Below are 19,881 nucleotides of genomic sequence, written 5' to 3' on the forward strand. Positions count from 1 at the left end.
AGAGCACTGTGTATAACTGGAATTGGTAGGTTTTTTTGGTCATTTTTACCATAGCTTATATCACCTCTTTCTCTTCCCACTTCCCATTTTTCAGCAATGGAAGTACAGTAGCTGTGATTCCCATGCCATATAAACCATCTTGATTCGTTATTAAATTCTTTTTATTAATCTAAAGCACTACAAAGAATTTGAATGGCTAAATCAGGTGCTCAATAGTCATTTCCTCTCTGCTGTAGCGCTATAAATATGAGACTCATTTACGAGCCTGAGATGCCAGATGAGAAGGGTTCTGTCGGCCTTCATCTTTATTGCTTTGTGTTACGGCAAAATGGGGAAGAGGCCCCCCCCCCCCGATAAAACATGCCATAATGCACACTCTCTTTCTAGGTTCTTAAGTAAAATGCAAGCCCCCTCAGAAAGCTCCCTACCTCCTCGTGGCATTGGGGAAAACAAGACCTGTCCTTTGTGGGGTTCGGTTGCTGAAAATGGGATCTGGGCAGGAACAGCACAGTCTATTAAGCTGTTTTTAAAATACTTTGAGAGTTAGTCCATCCATGCAGGGACTCCTGAGATTCTGTCCCATAAAGAGGGAGAAGAGGCAGTGCAAAATGGATTCCCCTCTAATAGCCAGCTCAGGTGGTTGGAGGCCAAGAGGAATAGAACACCAGGTTGAAGAGGAAAGTATCCACATGCCGAAGTAAGCTGCAAGACATGCAATGGAAAAAAGGAGGCATTGAGGATGGGCCGAAATTCCTGTTTGAAATCCTTACACAATTTGCTAGCAGCCTGGGGGGAGGCCATAAGGACCTGGGGTGCTGTGCAAGAGCTGAACTCTTCTCAGGGGATGAGGATACGCTGCACCCTTTTTGTTGCAGGTCCCCTTTCTGCTCATAGTGACACTGACTTTCCCAGTCCAGCTCAGAGTAACTGAGGCCATAGCATCTATCTGTTTGTTTAAATTTATGCCCCTTGATTGCTTTAAACAAAACAAAAAGCAATTACCAAAAAGATAAAACATTAAAATCCAGGAAAAAAATACAACAATACTTTAAACCATACAAAAGTTAAAATACAAAAACAGATTAAAATTCACATCAGCTTTCTAAGCATATGGACAGGCTTATCAAAACAGGAATTCTTTTAGCAGTCACCAAAGGAATACCGGGAAAGCACCAGCTTGATATTAAGATACAGGGAGTTCCAAAGTACAGGTGCTTCCACACTAAATGAATGAGTTCTTACAAATGCAGACTGGGTATGGAATTCTGTTCAGGGGTGGGAATCACAAGGGTCCTCTAGTCCGACACGCTGCAATGCAAGGATCTTTTGCCCGATGTGGGGCTCAAACCCATCACCTTCAGATGTCTCATGTTCTATGAACTAAGTTATCTCAGTGGAACAGACTCCCTTGGAAGGTGATGGTCTCTAGTTCACTGGAGGATTTTAATCCGAGATTGAGTGGCCACCTGTCAGGGATGCTTTAGCCATGATTCCTGCATTGCAGGGGGTTGGACTAAATCAGTGTTTCCCAACTCGGGGCCATACGGCCCCCTGGGAGCCCCCAGGATATTCCAAGGGGGCCACAGGTGGAAATCCCGTAAATGGGGGTGGGGTACAGCACAAGGCTAGGGGGCCACAGAGGGAAATGAGAAGTAAAGGGGGAAATCGTTTTTTTTTTTTTTTTTAATCCTGATTGACTGGCTATCTGCTTGGCCAATCACAAGTTGGCAAGAGGGTGGCCAACCAGGTCCTAATGCTCCTTTTTGCCACATGGGTTTTCTTGGAGCAGTCCTGGTTTGTTTCTGGAGGGAGAAGGTGATTGCTGAGCCTCCCATTTTGACCAGTAGAGCCTGCTGTCCAGAACCCCCAGGTCAGGTGAGTGCAGTGGTGGGGCAGCAATTGATAGGGCTGGGCAAGCCGGAGCTGCTTGTTGGTGCTTCCAGTGCTGGATGCGGTGGCAGCCTGGGCCTCACTCTGCAAGGTGCAGGGTGCAATCCACCCCAGCACCTAGTGGATCAGGGCCTTCGGATGTTGCCAAGTGACGCAGGGCCCGTCGGCCTGGCTCTACAAGGCACCCGGTGAAATCCACCCCAGTGCCTAGTTGAGTGGGGTTATCTGGTGTTTCTGACTTGCATCTAGTAAATAACTAAGTCTACTCAAAAGAAAGCCACACCGAGTTCAGTGGGCCTTACTCCCAGGTAAGGGTGTGGGGGGCTATAGTGTTTTATCTAGGCAGCCAGGGCTTCTCTGAATGACGAGCTTTTTGCACCAAGTCAGCGAGGACCACTTTCTTTTTAAGATTCTCCCATATATACAGAACTCCCTGTGCACCTTTTGGACTGTATCTGTAGGTTTCCACCTCTGTGTCAAATAACTAGGGTCAATTAAGTATTGTTTACTTTTTTTAATACATAGAAGATGGGTCTCCCTCAGGAGGTTCTGGACTCAACTTCCTTGGTGGTTTCTAAGCAGAGGTTGGATGGGCATCTGTCATGGATGCTTTAGCAGAGTTTCCTACATTGCAGGGGGTTGCACTAGAAAGATGATTCTATGTTTTTCTGTTTCAACAATGTTTCATTTTGTTTCTATCATTTTATGTAATTGTATTTTGTATAAACTATAAAAAATATAAATATAACATGTTCTATTTACAAACAAAACATTTAAATAGCTAACTTTCTACCAGTAGGATGGAAGGTGGCATGGGTGTAGCCAGGATTTTTGTTAGGGGGGGCAGAACCTCAGATTTGTATTGATTTGTTACTTATGGGGGGCAGCTGCTCTCCCCTGCCCCCTTCAGCTATGTCCATGGGGTGGGCCACAGGAAGGAAACCAGGTTGGAAGGGAGCCATGGTCGGAAAAAGGTTGGGGAACACTGGACTAAATAGCCATCAGGATCTCTTCTAGCTCTACAGTTCTGTGATTCTATTCTTCTATGTTCCTTCCAGAGGCAAACCATCTGTTTATACAACTTTTGTACTAGGACAGTAATGCTTTCTTCAGGTATTTTGAGTACATAGGCTTTAAGCATCTAAACCCAACTTTACCCAGTTAGGGCACACAGTTAAGCAAAGTAATGGAGCTGGGTCTGTAAAATACTGGAAATCAAGTGACGCTAGCCACCCCATTAAGGAAACCATCAAGGAATAAACGGCACAGCAATAGGGCTTTATGAATATTTGGAAAAGACAAAAAAGAATTATCTCAATCCTCAAGATCATTCAAAGCTCAGTGCAAGGGTGGCTAGAGGTTTGCCTGATGAATCTGGGAGGAGGAGGAGAAGATGAAGAAGATGAAGAAGAAGAAGAAGAATTTATTATTTGTACCCCGCCCGTCCGGCTGGGTTTCCCCAGCCACTCTGGGCGGCTTCCAACAAAGATTAAAAATACATTAAAATGTCACACATTAAAAACTTCCCTAAACAGGGCTGCCTTCAGATGTTTTCTAAATGTCAGGTAGTTGTTTATCTCTTTGACATCTGATGGGAGGGTGTTCCACAGGGCGGGTGCCACTACCGAGAAGGCCCTCTGCCTGGTTCCCTGTAGATTTGCTTCTCTCAGTGCGAGAACCGCCAGAACGCCCTTGGCGCTGGACCTCAGTGTCCCGGCAGAACGATGGGGGTGGAGACGCTCCTTCAGGTATACTGGGCTGAGGCCGTCGGAGCATAAACCAATCTGGCAGGTTGCATGGGGGAATGGCTTGTTCCCAGGAAAAACCCTCACCCCCACAAAAAAACCCTTCTCACCCTAGAAACATGGGGAAAGAAGTGTTGCAATGTTGAGGTCACATAACACTGTTTAGCAGCCACATTGCAGCACAGGTGAAAATAGCAACACCACATGCATGCCCCAGCCAACAATTTCCAGTGAAGGAAAGTGGTGGAACTGGAGCCCCTTTTCAAACCATCCACAGCATAATTTGTTACCCTTTCCTGCTGCCCCCAAACTTCCTGTGGGGAAAGGGGAGGCCATAAGAATCCCAAGATGAGTCCCCTTCAGGAGTCAGGCTCCAGGTGCTACCTTGAACTGGCGCTTCTCAACCTGGCAACAAAGTTTTCAGTTCAGATCCCCAAAGCAGGGTGCCAGGAATCAAAATAGAAGTGTCTGGCTTTCTCCCATGGCTGCTGATGTCCCTTTGCTTTCATCAGCCTGGGAAAGGAGTTTTATTTGGCTGGGGAAGAGGGGCGGTCCTGGTCAGGAGCTGGTAGGCTGAATTGATGTCAGGGGAGTCCAGGTGTATTCATCTGACTTATTTTCTGCCTGCCTTGGAGTCGTGTGTCTCTTTGTTTGTGCCCACCCTGTACCTTGCATTGCAAGGGAAGTCAAGTTTGAATGAAATTCATTGCTTTAATTTGAAGTAAATAGGTAAAATGCAATAAAAGAAGTGTGTGTTGCACTTTCCAATTAAGTATTGTTGCTAATGGGAATCCATCAATCACAGCAGATGTTCTAAGCGGCTGCTACCCCCAAGACCCTCTCATTGCAAGGAGTTGGACTACATGACCCTTGGGGTCCCTTCCAACTCTAAAGTTCTGTGATTCTATGCGGTGGAGATGATTCAATCTTTTCTGGCTGGTGCTTCCAGCCCTCCTCTGCCCTCTTGTGGGGCTTTGTCATTTCTAGAGCATCACTAATCCATCACGAAGGATGGCTTTGCCTTTGCCTTTCTGTTCCTTCTAAATCAAATTGTCAAAACCTATTGTGAAAAAACACCTTTGAAATGTTTTCTGTTTCTGGGCGAGAATTGAGACTATGACACGAGTGGGATCCAACCTCCCCACACTCACTTTCTGCGGGTGTTCCAGTCAACCCTCCTTGGAGACACCAGGGAGCAGGGTTAGAAACTCACAGCTAGGTCCCAAATGACTGCTTAAACCAAGGTTGTAGTCACCAAAATGGAATGTTTTGTTGTCATTTTTGGGCAAGACGGCTCTAAAGTCTTATTTTTCAAATGGTGGGCTGACTTTGATTGATTCTCAGTTAAACATCTGGCTAGTTTTGATGACAATCTTGAGCTAGGTTAAAAGCTCTGAGAACTTAAAGAAGAAAATTCACTTCATTCAGGGACAGTTCCTGTATATATTGACCTATTCCAAGCTCCTTTTCTTAATGGTGACTGTTCCTGCTCAGGCTGCACAGAAAAAGCAATTTGGTTCCAGAAATTCATTCCAATTATGCAGATAAAATATAACTGAAAGAATTCTACAGGATGGGATATTAGTGTGTGAAAATAATCCAGATCCAATGAGATATTGAGAGTCATCCTGGCACCCGGGCATCTTCACTTGGTCGCAAGTGGTCAAAATACAGGTGCAAAATGCAACTGGAGCCTGGCTAATTTCGAACACTGCCAGGGAGTCAACCTCACTGGGCTTACTCTGGAGTAAACCTGGGTAGATATGTTCAGGGCACATGCAAAACTCTGGAGCAGAAAGTGGGAATTCTGTGTTTTGGGGAGCAGCTGGTGTTCTGTCTCTCTCTCTCTCACCCCCCCCCCCAAGACAGAAAAATACCTTGAGCTTTAGGCAATGTGGTTGCAAAACCAACTTCACCCAGCTCCCACCTCCACCCTGTACAATTTATTACTACTGCTGCTGCTACTACTACTACTACTACTACTACTAATAATAATAATAATAAAATAAAGAGACCACTGGGCCTTTTACATATTAAAACATAACATACATAATATAATTGGGGCTTTTTTTCAGCCATAACTCACTAGAACTCAGTTCTGTCACCTCTCAGTTGGATGCCATTGCCATTATAAGAAAACAAAGGAAGCATTCATAGTGAGTTCTGGCACCTCTTTTTCTAGAAAAATAGCACTGAATATAATAATAGTAAAAGTGGGGGAGACAGCACCCATTCCATGCCACTTTCTCAGATGTCTCTGATGCAGGGATGCTACTGCAGGCAGTGGGAATCCTTAACAAACTACTAAGACTTATCTGCTGTAATGAAAAACCAGCAAAACCTTTCTCAAGGAACTGGAGGGGTTTGTCTAGGTACAGCCCCCTTCTTTCTCTCTGAACTACTGTGTAAGCTGTTTTCACTGTCCGATCCCACACCTGCAGTGTGGGAACAGAAACCTTGGCCTACACTGTGAGGTTGTAGGTCTCTTCCCCCCACTTTAAGCTGCAAGCAACTTTTCAACCTCGGAGTCCCACCATCAGCCCCTCGTGTAAAATTACAAAATCGTCCAGTAGCACCTTAGAGACCAACTAAGTTTGATCTTGGTATAAGCTTTCGTATGCATGCACACTTTTTCAGATACACTGAAACAGAAGTCACCAGACCCTTATATATAGTGGGAGGATGGGGTGGGGTTTTCCTCAGAAGGGTAGTAGGATATGGGTGATTGACTCAATGGGTATGGTAAACCTGTGGCTGTTAACGACTGCAGTTAGTCCTACAGGAAAAAGCAAGGGATAGTATGCAGATGACCAAAAATAGCTTTAGCCAATGTAATGAGACAAGAATCCAATATCTCTATTCAGACCAGGTCTCTCCATAGTTTTCAGTTTAGTAACTGAATAGAGATATTGGATTCCTGTCTCATTACATATGCTAAAGCTATTTTTGGACATCTGCATACTATGAGAGCTGTTCTCTCATGTTTGAAAACTGCGCCTGAAAGAGGAGCCTCTTTCCCCAAGGAGTTCCGCGGGAGTCCACTCGGGGTGGAGCTACCGGGTTGGGCGGGTTGGAAACGGCCCCCGAGGTTGCCTCTGTCAACCAGGCAATGATCCACTCTACAGCTTTCCTATCTCTATAGAAGAGCGTCGGGTAGTTCCGCGGCGGAGGCTGGGACTGCAGCTCCCGGTATCCCACGGGCGACGGGCTTCCTGCCCCTCCCCTCCCTTCTCTCCGCCCACATCCGGTCTCCTTTCCCGGCCGGCCGTTCGCATCCTTGCGTTCTCCCTGGGCGGCTTCCCGGCGGCGATGCGGCGATGTTCGTACAGGAGGACAAGATCTTCGCGGCGAAGGTGCTGCGGGTCCGCGTCTGCGCCCTGGACGGCACCGAATGGCTGGAGGAGGTGCCCGAGGACGCGGCCGTGGAGCGGCTCAAAGAGCGCTGCCTCAAACGCGTGAGCGGAGGGGAGCAGAGGAGGGAGCGGAGGGGGGCGCTGAATGCGGGGCCTGGCCAGGGGTCCTTATGTGCTCGGAGCGGCCCCGATCCTGCTGGGTTCATCAGCGGGGGGGGGGGGGGGGAGGGAGGCTTTGCAGGGCCAGCGTTGAAGTGGCGGCTGGTAGACGCGCCCGCTTCCCCGCTTCATAGCTGTCAACGCTTCCCTTTTTTTAATTCCGAATAGGATTCCTCGCAAGAAAAGGGAGAAGTTGACAGCTATGCCCCGCTTGCAGTCGCAGTTGTTGCCTCGAGAAGCTGTCGGATCCGACCCTCGGCCCTCTGGGGTTGGGAGTCAGGGGTGCTGCTATGCCCCCTCCTCCGCGGGGCCTTCTGCAGGCGAAGCTGGTGTTCAGCTGCGGAATTCCAGCCTTCCCTACCTTGCGTTCACTTCCTTCTCTCCCAGGGTTTTTCTGACCGTTTGTGATTTTGCAGAACATAGGGGCTGGGTTTTGTTTTGTTTTGTTGTTGCGGCGATGTACCTTGGAAGCGTTTGGCCCAGGTGGAAAAGGCTTGCGTGCACACACACCCCATCCCCACCCCCAGTTTAGTAGTTTGATTCAGCTTCTGCTTCTTTTTACTTTCCCACCTCAGTGTGCACCCGGCAGCCTGGAGGATCCAAAATGTGTAACACACCATAAATTGATACATGCAGCTTCAGAAAAGGTGCTGACCGACACAAAAACGGTCCTGGAGGAAAATATTCAAGACCAAGGTAAGGGAGTGTTGTGATAAGTAACACCCCAGGGAGTATCCAGATACCCAGAATGTGCAATTAGTCTTAAGCAATGGGCAGAAGTGTGCCCATCTGAATTGCTGTCTGGAGGACAACTTTCAGCTTCTTAAGCACTCAGGACACTGAGGGGAATGTGACTGTATCATTTACTGCCATATGCTGTCCTCAGAAATAGTATTAAAGTCATTACTCTGCAGGCAGCCCCCCGTTTATGCACGTTCAATATGTGAACAATTGTGTATACGTGCATCATGCTGAAGCCAGAAGTGACCTGGAAGCATCATGAAAAAATCACTGAAGCATCACTAAAAGGGGGAACAGGGTGTTGCAGGCTTTTCAATGGGTTTCAATTATACGCGATTTCACTGACGTATGCTGTGCCTCAGAACACCCATATAAATGGGGGCCTGTATTTCATTTCTCCTTGTGGACTCATCTTCTACTGGTGGGGACATAACACAGCAGAATACTTTATCTTCCCATACCCCCTTTGCAGAAAATGTGCAAGGAAGGCTTGTTCTCTGACTCCAGACAATTCTTCTCTCTCTAGATGTTTTAGTGCTAGTCAAGAAAAGAGCTCCACCTGCCCCTCCAAAAATGGTGGACATTTCTGCAGAGGAAAAAGTGAGTCCAGGGGCCTTGTGGGGTGGCTTCTTCTGGCCTTTGCCTTGACAAGTTGTAGAAAGATACCTGTGGCTCATCTGGCTTGGATTTCAGGAGAGAGCCCATCTTGTCAGCTTGTAGGAGTATTTCTGCTTCTTTCTTTGCATCCTTTAAGGCACAGTCTGCCTGTGTTTACCCTGTGAGTCTCTCTGTGAAAAAACAGCCAGCATGGGAGCTACCCAAAGCCAGTGCAGAGCAGATCTCCCAGGGCACTGGGAGAAATTTTAAGAGTCAGGTTTACGAAGTAGAGCTGTGTGGCTGATTGTGTGCATGTTGGGCGGCAAAGGCAGATCTGGGCAGCAGGTGGGAAGCAGCTGCTCTCTCTCCCCCCCCCCCCCCAGCCGGCTTTGAGCTCTATGTCCCTGCAGCCTATTTTGGGCGGTGTGTGCTGATCATTCAAGATCTCCTAGGTTCTATATTTAGCTGCTTGCTGGCAGCCTTCCTATCCTTAATTGATAAGCAGGGTGTCTGTATGTCCCCAAGAGAGCAGTTATCAATGCACACATCTTGTAAGGCATTTTTTTAAAGGGCCAGGGGATATTTTTTCTCCCAACATTTTTGTGGAAGAGATGAAAAGAACTGCAAGGCAAGAGGCATGACTAGCTGGCCAACAAAATGTGCATGTAGGGTGGTTGGGAAAGGGTGGCTGTTGCATCGTCCCCCCACCTGGTGGGCACCATTGGCAGAGAGTGAGAGGGTGCTTCCCTAAAGGATCTAGAAAGGCTCCTCAAGAAATGAAACCCTCATTATAAGAGGAATGGGCATTTCCTTTCTGGAGGAGCTGGTTCTTGTCTCATTGATGCCTGCTTCTTTGAAGGAGATTGCTGCACTATGCAGACAGCATATTTCACTTCTCTTTTAGCGGAAACAGGAACAGAAGGCACCTGACAAGGAGGCAATTCTGAAGGCAACCACCAGCCTCCCGTCCCACAGTGTGGACCGCAGTGTGGCTCACCACAGTATGAGGGATGTGAGTACTCTGCTTCTCTTCTGGGCTGCTACAGTCTGGGGCCCATCAGCTCTGCTCAGCGATCTCTAGCAGTCACTACTCTGCTGGCTAGGGATGCAGGTGGTGCTGTGGTCTATACCACTGAGCCTCTTGGGCTTATTGATTGTAAGGTTGGCAGGGGTGAGCTCCTGTTGCTCTGTCCCAGCTCCTGTCAACCTAGCAGTTTGAAAGCATACCAGCACAAGTAGATCAGTTGGTACCACTGTGGCAGGAAGGTATACTTGTCAGAGTGTTTCATGCACCAGAAGTGGTTAAGTCTTGCCACATGATCCGGACGATGCAATTAAAGGAATTAAGGTGGGGAGCAAAGCCTATAAATTGAAAGCATTCACAGATGATCTAGTAATCACGGTGGAAGATCCGATAGTTTTGTTATCGGAAGTACAGTGATACCTCGGGTTACAAACGCATTGGGTTACAGACTCCGCTAACCTGGAAGTAGTGCTTCCGGTTAAGAACTTTACCTCAGGATGAGAACAGAAATTGCGTGGTGGCAGCAGTGGGAGGCCCCATTAGCTAAAGTGGTACCTCAGGTTAAGAACGGTTTCAGGTTAAAAATGGACCTCCCGAACGAATTTAAGTTCATAACCAGAGGTACCACTGTATTGAGGAAAATAAAAAAAAATCGACCTAGTATCAGGTTTTAAATTAAATAAACAAAAACAAAACGTATAGTTAAAAATGTCTCAGGACAAGATAAAATTAAGATAGAAGAGAAGGCAGGTATAAATATTCATAAAAGAGTGAATTCTTTAGGAATTTGGCCAACAGGAAAAATATAAATATAATTAAAGATAACTATGAAAAAACATGGAAAGAGATAAAGAGGAATTTAGAGATTTGGATAAGAATAAATATGTCATTGATAGGAAGAATATCATTGATAAAAATGAATGTGATAATAGAGTACAGTGGTACCTCAGGTTAAGTACTTAATTCATTCTGGAGGTCTGTTCTTAACTTGAAACTGTTCTTAACCTAAAGCACTACTTTAGCTAATGGGGCCTCCTGCTGCCGCTGCGCCGCTTTCTGTTCTCATCCTGAAGCAAAGTTCTTAACCTGAAGCACTATTTCTGGGTTAGTGGAGTCTGTAACCTGAAGCGTATGTAACCTGAGGTACCACTGTATTGTCAAGAGTATGTAGCTTGTTGCTTGAATGGGATACTAAGGATGAAGACGTCAAATGTGTAGTGATAAAGTGGGCCAAAGACATGGGACATAATATCCAAATGTCAGATTGGAAAAAATTGTGGGGAAATGATTTGAAATTTACAGCTTGTACATTGTTAAAAGAAAATTATATGAAAATGATGTATAGGTGGTATTTAACGCCAGTAAAATTATCATAAATGTACAAATAAGAAGAAATGAAATGTTGGAAATGTAAAGAGGTAGATGGTACATTTTATCATGTGTGGTGGCAATGCAAAGTTATAAAGAATTTTTGGGAAAGGATATATAATGAATTGAAAAAAATGCTTAAAATAACTTTTGTTAAAAAGCCAGAAGCCTTTTTATTAAGAATAACAGCAAGGGGAATACCCCAAAAATATAAAAATCTATTTATGTATGCAACCACAGCCACACGAAAATTGATAACCAAATGCTGGAAAGAGGAAAAAATTTTCACGAAGAAAGATGGGCAAATTAAGTTGATGGAATATACAGAGGTGGCAAAATTAACAGGAAGACTCAGAAATCAGGATGATAACAAATTTAACAATGAATGGGAATTATTATTATTTTTGCATATATGTCAAAGCATTGTATACAAGTTGATACATCAGGATTTGAAAAACATTTGCAGTATTATGATGATAGATAAGAATTAGATATATACAGATGGAAAATATGACCTGGACATGCTTGATATAACCAAAAATAATGGAGCCATGGAGAGGGGAGAGGGAAGTCACAGGATGGGAAAATTCCCACATTGTGATATTGTATCAATGTTTATTTTATATGATGTTCATTATGGAAAAACTACTTTAAAATTTTATTTTTTAAAAAAGAGACGAGCACCATACCCCATAGTCGATTTCAACTGGACTTAACTGTCCAGGGGTCCTTTACCTTTACTCTGTTGGCTATGAGCACCCAGGGACAGCTGCTCCCTCCTGCCCTTCAGGGGCCCAGTTTACAAATTATGGTTCTGTTTAGCCATCATTAAAAATAAGTGATGGTTCACTGCAAAGTAGTTGCATGCTTCTGTACTAATGAATCCTCGCTGGGTCCCTACACTGCTTCCTGTTAGTGCTACATCAGGGCATAAACAAAGCTGAGTCTGGCTCCCATCTTGCTGGAGTCAGGGCAGCAGAAAAGGTACCCAGTCCAGACAGCACTGGATTCTAGCTATGGCTGCCTGTCTGTCAGTGTCATGTGTGGAAGGTTGGCTGCTTTTGAATCTCATACCAAAAGGTATTCTCCACCCCTGTGTTAAGCCATTATTTATTTATTTATTTATTTATTTAGTTATTTATTTATTTTTACTATATACTACAAAAAAAGAAATAGAAAAAAAGAAATAGAAACAATACATAACCATACATAAAAACAATTTGTCTACACAATTTTCCAGAATGCAGACTAGAAAAGAAGAAAGACAAAAGATAAAAGAAAGAAACAAGAAAAAAATGAAGAGAAAAAATACTTTTCATAATCAATTATTCCAAATTCATACTTCAAACATTACAATATTTAAATCCTAGTTAAAATATTATAAAAGACTTCCACCGCATTCACCACACGTCTCTTGGTTATCTAATTCACCTTTACATCTGTTCTTCAGTCCCTTCCTTTCCTTAAATTCTTTCGGAGTCCATCTAATCTTTGTATTCTCTGTATTCTTCACAAGGTTAGTCTAAGCACAACCAAACTTTCGTGTTTGATGCCTGTTTGTGTAAATATTCATTTAAGCATTCCCATTGTTTCTGTACCATAGTTTTAGATTTATGCCTTATTATATCCGTCAATTTTGCTAACTCCAGATACTCACATAGTTTACTTAACCATTCCTTTTTTTGTTGGGATGTTATTTACTTTCCAGTAACTGGCCACCAACATTCTCGCTGCTGTTGTTGCATATAGGAATATGTTAATTTTATCTTTGGGGATATCTTTACTCAAAATTCCTAATAAGTATGTTTCTGCCCTTTTGTTATATGAAACCTTTATTATTTTTTTAATTTCTTCATGGATTGTTTCCCAAAATTTTTTGATCTCTGAACATGTCCACCACATATGGTATAGAGTGCCCTTCATCTTATTGCATCTCCAACATTTATTACTAATCAATCTATTCATTTTTGCAAGTCTGTCTGGTGCCATATACCATCATTTTTAACTATGGTTGAATGTCACTAGCAAACCAGGCCAGTGATTTGGCATCCTCCTTTTCTTGATGGAACTAATAACTTATGTGTGTTGGAAAGCAATCAGGTTCATAAGATGTTGTGATCTGATTGACTTTTTGCAAGATTTCATGGATGGTGCTTTTCTAGTATTAGCGTAATATGAGTGTATTCTTAAGCTGCACCTCTTTCCCCGAGCCTTTGACACCTGAGCCCCACAGTGTTTTTCTGATTTGAACATTGTATTGTTATTTTATTGTAACCTACCTATAAACCTTATGGTGAAAAAAAGGTGTTTAAGAAACCCCCCATACCTTCCTCACCCCCTTCATTCTGCTCAGTACTCTTTGCCCTCCCTCGCTCCTGGCACAGGAACAAGGGCGGAAGGTGCATGCCTGACAAGTGACCTACAAAATGCCTTGACTGCCTTCCCTCTTTCAGTTCCAGACGGAGCTTCGGAAGATCTTGGTTTCTCTCATAGAAGTTGCCCAGAAGCTGCTAGCTTTGAACCCAGATGCAGTTGAGCTCTTTAAGAAAGCAAATGGTACGATGGGGTGTTTTCTGACCTTCTTCCTAGGACTTACATCCTGAGGTGTGTTTGGTCCACTGGTCATACAGAGGGGCTGACATGGCTCCTGCCATGGACTGCAAGCACTGTTTTGGAGATTAGGAAGGTCTGGGGAAGTTTAAGCGTGGTGGGGAGCAAGTGCCCCCCGGCTTTCGTGAGTAGAGATCGATGCTCCAAGCACACATGGACCTGCTTTTCCGCAGCACTGGTAGAGCTGAGGTGTGAACTGACCTTGCCATTCTTGTCCCTAGCCATGCTGGATGAAGATGAGGACGACCGAGTGGATGAGATTGCCTTGCGCCAACTGACAGAAATGGGCTTCCCAGAAAGCAGAGCGGTCAAAGCTCTTCGCTTGAACCAGTAGGTGTCCCTGGCAATTGAGCCTCCCCTTGAGATGGGTCCCCGCCCCCCACAGAAGACTGTAAGTGAAGACTCATAGAATTGTAGAGCTGGAAGGAACCCTGAGGGCCATCTAGTCCAACCCCCTGCAATGCAGGAATCTCAACTAAAGCACTGATGGCAGATGTCCATCCAGCCTCTGCTTAAAAACCTCCAAGGAAGGAGAGTCCACCACCTTCCAAGGGAGTCCATTCCACTGTTGAACAGTTCTTACTGTCAGAAAAGTTCTTCCCAGTGTTTAGTTGGAATCTCCTTTCTTGTAACTTGAATCCATTAGTTCGGAACCTACTCTCCAAAGCAGGAGAAAGCAAGCTTGCCCCGTCTTCCATGGGACAACCTTTGAGATATTTGAAGATAGCTATCATATCTCCTCTCATTGTCCTCTTATTGTCCTCTTCTCCTGGCTAAACATACTCAATTCCCTCAACTATTAAGACTTGGTTTCCATATCCTTGATTATTTTGGTTGCCCTCCTCTACACACCTTCCAGCTTGTTCATATCCACAGCACTCATTGAAATTAACCAACATGACAACAGGAGCTATAACCCTTTATATTGAACTTGTGCTTCGCTTCTGAGGATGAGCTGTTCCCTTTATTAAGCATTATATATATATATTAAGTGATGGTCTGATGACTTGATACCAGTAAATGAATCCGAATTGGAGAGGCTCCTTCTCCCATGATTGCATTGCTATTTGGGAATGCTATGTATAGGTATGCTTATTTTTTTTAAAAAAAGAAAGGTTCCAGGGAGAGCCACCATGTGATTTCTCTCCCTGTTCCCTTTCCAACATATTCCCCAAGCATATTATAGGTTTTATGAGCCAGGGGAATGGCAGGGGGCTGTTGCTGGTAGACAGAACTGCAAGTGAGTGTGAAGAGATGGTTGGCTGCCTGTTTTCAAGTGACAGGAGCAAGTAGAGTTGGCCACTTGCTGCCTCTTCAGTTTTGTGAATACACAGAATATACAGAAGTTGTAGCTTTCTGCTGCTCTTGAGGGAATTGGTGGTGAATGGTGAATGCTCGAGCTTAGAATGGGAGGCCCAGCCAAGTTTCCAGGCTGAATTAGCCAGTTGGCGTTGAGTTCTGTGAGCACTTGCCATAGTTCCTGCCCCTCTATGGCTTGCTAAAGGTCCCCAGCAACACCCAGGTCTCTGTGTTCCAGGTGTGCAGTTCCACAGAGTTTCAGCTGTCCTTCATTTCCTCCAGCTTGTTTCTGGTGCACACGCATAATGCTCTTTCTCTCCCAGGCTCTCTTGTCTCATAGAATCATAAAACTGTAGAGTTGGAAGGGACCCTGTGGGTCATCCAGCCCAACCCCTTCAGTGCAGGAAGCTCAGCTAAAGCCACCCAACCTCTGCTTAAAAACCTCCAGTGAAGGAGAGCTCACCACTTTGCAAGGGAGTCCGTTCCACTGAAGTACAAAAGTGTGGCTGGTAGTCACTGTGGTTTGCAGGGCCACTGGCAAAAGTGGCAGGAGCCAAAGTCCACTGAGAATCGGCAAAGGGTAAACCCCCACCCCCACCCCAGTTTGTTTCTGCCCCAATGTAGTTGGTGCTGCTTCCTTACTTGTCAACTTTTTCACCCAGCATGTCTGTGACGCAGGCCATGGAGTGGCTGATTGAACACTCGGATGACCCCACCGTTGATGCCCCCCTGCCAGGTCAGTTCTCTCTGGAAAATGCCTCAGTGGAAGGAGTGGCAGCCCCCCCTGCCCAGGCGCTCGAGGGGCCCAATCAAGAAGTCGGGAGAGAAGAGCCAAAAGATGAGCTGACAGAAATATTCAAGAAGATCCGCAGGAAAAGAGAGTTCCGGCCTGATCCGCGGGTATGCTTTCTGTATGTGCACATGTGTTCTTTTGGATTTTGGTGTGAGAGTCTGCTGATGCCACTGGAAATGGTCCATAAATTCTCAGTCCACAGTGTGTCAGATTCCCAAAATGGACATTTGATTCTATACAGTGGTGGTATTTTGTGGTAACTGCTTTTTTAATCTGAAAGCTGTGGCCGTCTGTTTTTTCCCCAAAAGCCAACATGATAAAAATGCTTTTGGGTAGGATGGTAACCATTTAGAAATTCTTCAGCTTCCCAGCTTGTCCCCTGGGCTGTTGCAGGCATCTCTAGTGCTGCTGCTGTCAAAACACCCACTTCAAATTTTCCAGCACTGACACCAAAAGGGCCCAATCTAGCCTGTGATATATTTTTGCATCTCTTGCATCTCAGAGCGTGGTGACAAGTGGGGCTCATCAAAATCAATGCATACTCTTTTACAGACAGGCTTGTGTTTTACAATCTCCTTGCTCCTAGAAACTTGGCCTCTCTCCTCCTCTTCTGCCACGTACTTGGGTATGTTGTAGACCTTTGGAAGGGCTTTGCCCTTGTCCCTGACATAAGCTCTGTGGTTCTGCTTTCAGGCTGTCATTGCCTTGATGGAGATGGGCTTTGATGAGAGAGAGGTGGTGGATGCCCTCCGAGTGAACAACAACCAGCAGAACGCAGCAGTGAGTACCTGTACCATCATGCCTGGGGGCTCTGCCTGTTCTCTTTTGCCTCCCAAACCATCACATGCACCTTGTGGGTGCCTTTGGGTGATGAGCCTCATGATGTGGGTGAATTCTTTCAAGGTCCCTTCTGTGGGGAACGTTTAGCGGATGGCATGGCTTTTTCCTAGATGCACCAAGAATGGATCCTTGCATTTGAGATTTTGGTGGAGATGCATGTAATTCTCCCTCTTTAAAAACCCTGGGCCACCCCAGTGCAATTGAATTGGCACAATCCTTGATCCTTGCCATGAAATGCAGTAATTCCTGCTTAGTGGAGAATTTTATAAAGCTGCAGCTTATTTCAGCTCATCCTGTTAGGACTCCTTTGGGCTTGGGAGTTGGAAGCCACATGTGAGGAGCTAGTGTTAAGCGGGATAGCACATGGAAGTTGTACTTTGCAGTGGGTGGCAAATGCCAAGCCTTATACTGGAAAGGACCATTGCTGGGCTGGGGTGGTAGTAGTAGAGAGGGGTTAGAGCAGGTAGCCTGCTTCTGTGTGAAATCTCCATTGGCTTCCTTGGAGCTTGTGTTCGTCTGCCATGCTCTTGTTTCCCTCATCAGAAAACAAATGTTGTTAGAAGATGGATGCTCTGTAAAAGCAAGCGAGGAGTGAGGCTGTTGCACTGGGGGGCTTTTCTTTTTTTCATCTGGCCACCGGATTCTCTAGAAAATGCTTGCAAAGCAGGTCTGTGTAGCAGGAGAAATTGTCTCCTTCCTGGGTGAGCTTCTGCTGCTTTCAGGTAATCTCTTAAGAAACTTTGTCTGTGTCTGAATTGTAACCCTTGTTTTTGTGCAGAAACTGTACTAAGACTTCCAAACTAAGCATTAAAAAGCAGAGCCATGCGTGAATTGTGTTTACAGGGAAAGGGAAGTACCGTGGTACCTCAGGTTACATACGCTTCAGGTTACATATGCTTCAGGTTACAGACTCCGCTAACCCAGAAATATTACCTCGGGTTAAGAACTTTGCTTCAGGATGAGAACAGAAATCGTGTGGCGGCGGCGCGGCGGCAGTGGGAGGCCCCTTTAGCTAAAGTAGTGCTTCAGGTTAAGAACAGTTTCAGGTTAAGTATGGACCTCCGGAACGAATTAAGTACTTAACCCAAGGTACCACTGTAAAAGGATTTGCTGCCTTAACGTATTTCCTTCTGACTTGCTCTGCAGTGTGAGTGGCTGTTGGGAGACCGGAAGCCCACCCCAGAAGACTTAGACAAGGGGATAGATCCTGCCAGCCCCCTCTTCCAAGCCATCCTAGAAAACCCAGTGGTACAGTTGGGACTCACGAATCCTAAAACGCTACTCGGTCAGTACTCTCGTGCCATGGGAAATCTGTGTGGGCTGAATTAGTATAACTCTTTGTAAAGGGACCCCTGACCATTAGATCCAGTCGTGGCCGACTCTGGGGTTGTGGCGCTCATCTCGCTTTATTGGCCGAGGGAGCCGGCGTACAGCTTCCGGGTCATGTGTCCAGCATGACTAAGACGCTTCTGGCAAAGCAGAGCAGCACACGGAAACGCTGTTTACCTTCCCGTTGGAGTGGTACCTATTTATCTACTTGCACTTTGATGTGCTTTCAAACTGCTAGGTTGGCAGGAACAGGGACCGAGCAACAGGAGCTCACCCCGTCTTGGGGATTCGAACTGCCGACCTTCTGATCGGCAAGTCCTAGGCTCTGTGGTTTAACACACAGCGCTACCTGCGTCCCTTTGTGTTAAGCAACCCCAAATCCTGCAGTATCCCAGGAGGCTTACAAAAAATGGTATTGCGTTTCAGATAAGAACCTAAAGACGGCAACAAAATGGAATCTGCAGCAATTAAACTACAAAAGTAGTTCAGCCTATTGGACCAGTTTCTTTTTGTAAGGGAATTTTCAGTCTCTCCAGTTGATGCTTGTTTTGGGCTGCTTAACTGGACTCAGAGTCCAGGTTGGAAACTGAGATGGGGAAATGCATAAAATGTTGTAGTTTATCTTGTATCTTATAAATTGAACATCCCCACCCTCCTTTCTTTGGCAGCCTTTGAAGACATGCTTGAAAACCCTTTAAACAGCACTCAGTGGATGAACGATCCAGAAACAGGGCCAGTCATGTTACAGATTTCCCGAATCTTCCAGACCCTGAATCGCACATAGGAGGAAGAGGAGGAGGAAGAAGAACAAGATGAAGAACAAGACGAAGGGGGGAGGAGTAAACCTCCTTGCTTGTATGGTCATTTTGGACTCTTTTTGGCCCCGAGTCTCCAGAAGAACAAAAAGGGCAAATTGTTTACCAGGAGAGAGCAGAAGTAGTGTGTTGGGTGTTCACTCTTTGCATTTTGGGGTTGCTGTGTCACCCACTTTTTTGTTTGCAGTTCTGGCTTACATACTGTGTGATTATTATTATTATTCCACACACACACACCCCGTGTTAGTGGAAGATGGTTTGAAGACTTAGGTGTTTGTTTTCTTTCAAGTGTTTCTATAGAAACAGGAAATTATACATCTAAATACATGAAAAGGTGTTCACAGTTATCTCAGAATGTGTTTATTGAAGAAATGAAAAGATAATTCATGTTTTTAATGTTCAGACTGAGTGCAGAGGCCTCTTCCTGACTGGCCCCACAGTGTCAGCTCCAGAATGTTTGTTTCTCCTCATACAGTTACCTCTGCACTGAGATAACGAACGCCATTCTGGCATTCTGTTTTTTGTCATTGTGGAATAGAGAGACCCTGGAAGTAACCTTCCTCACCCCATCTGAAGGAGCTGGCATTAAGAACATAAGAATTGGTCACCTCCAGCTTTTTCTTTCTGTCTGAAGCCCTTCTGAGGCCGGGCCTGGTTTTGGTCAGGGTTCCTTCGCAGAGAATAAAACACATCTTGCATGTGGCTGTCTGTGCTAGTTGTTTCTTGAGGGCAGCATGACCGGGTGGGGGTGAGACCAAGTGCTGTTAGACCTCTGGGAATAGGGTTGGTTTGTGCCTACCCTAAGAGCAGATTTGGTGTAACCAAGAAAAGCTGATTTGGTGGCTAGGAACAGGGCAACTGAATCAAGGCCATTACATATATCTTCAGGAACATGTCAACACAAGTGTTCAGGAAGGGTAGTGAAGAAGGATAAATCCTGGCATTAAGCGGCTAATATCATGTGCCTTTGGCCCTGTGGGAGAGGGGAGAAGTGTGCCGTTGTGTTAATGTTCCCTCATACTCAACTAGCAGAGAAATATTTAGCTTTGCACTCTCCCTAAGGTGCAACTAAACACCCTAGGCCAAATGAACCTATGAATTGGATATGGAGGAAGCAGAACAAAACCAGTGTGAATGCACCTATGCATGCAGAGGATTCCTAGTTCAATGCCCAGATACAGCTAGGAAAGACTCCCTGCTTGAAACTCTTGAGAGCGGCTGCCAGCCAGTGTAGGCAATACTGAGATGGATGTGACCAACATGATTCAGTATAAGGCAGTTGCTGCATGTGTTCTGTGAAATCTCTGAGCGTGGATTT

The 19,881-nt window shown here is 45.4% G+C and overlaps 1 protein-coding gene across 1 annotated transcript; it reads left to right on the plus strand.

Moving 5' to 3' along the window:
* The first annotated feature begins 6,875 nt into the window (after window positions 1-6,875).
* Window positions 6,876-19,265, plus strand: UBAC1 (UBA domain containing 1). Its single transcript, XM_080989902.1, has 10 exons — window positions 6,876-7,090; window positions 7,723-7,843; window positions 8,415-8,488; window positions 9,390-9,497; window positions 13,331-13,433; window positions 13,709-13,817; window positions 15,449-15,686; window positions 16,273-16,359; window positions 17,566-17,704; window positions 18,417-19,265. The coding sequence occupies exons 1-10, from the start codon at window positions 6,953-6,955 to the stop codon at window positions 18,530-18,532; spliced, it is 1,233 nt and encodes a 410-aa protein (XP_080846028.1). The 5' UTR covers window positions 6,876-6,952; the 3' UTR covers window positions 18,533-19,265.
* The last annotated feature ends 616 nt before the right edge of the window (window positions 19,266-19,881 follow it).

Source organism: Podarcis pityusensis (assembly GCF_964106645.2).
Source record: "Podarcis pityusensis genome assembly, chromosome: Z".
Taxonomy (NCBI): Eukaryota; Metazoa; Chordata; class Lepidosauria; order Squamata; family Lacertidae; genus Podarcis; species Podarcis pityusensis.

Excerpts from the sequence above, each read along its gene's own strand:
- UBAC1 (XM_080989902.1), top strand. The coding sequence starts at position 6,953 with ATGTTCGTACAGGAGGACAAGATCTTCGCGGCGAAGGTGCTGCGGGTC. Across the intron at positions 9,498-13,330 it reads CTCACCACAGTATGAGGGAT|TTCCAGACGGAGCTTCGGAA; the intron begins GTGAGTACTCTG and ends TCCCTCTTTCAG. Across the intron at positions 13,434-13,708 it reads GCTCTTTAAGAAAGCAAATG|CCATGCTGGATGAAGATGAG; the intron begins GTACGATGGGGT and ends TCTTGTCCCTAG.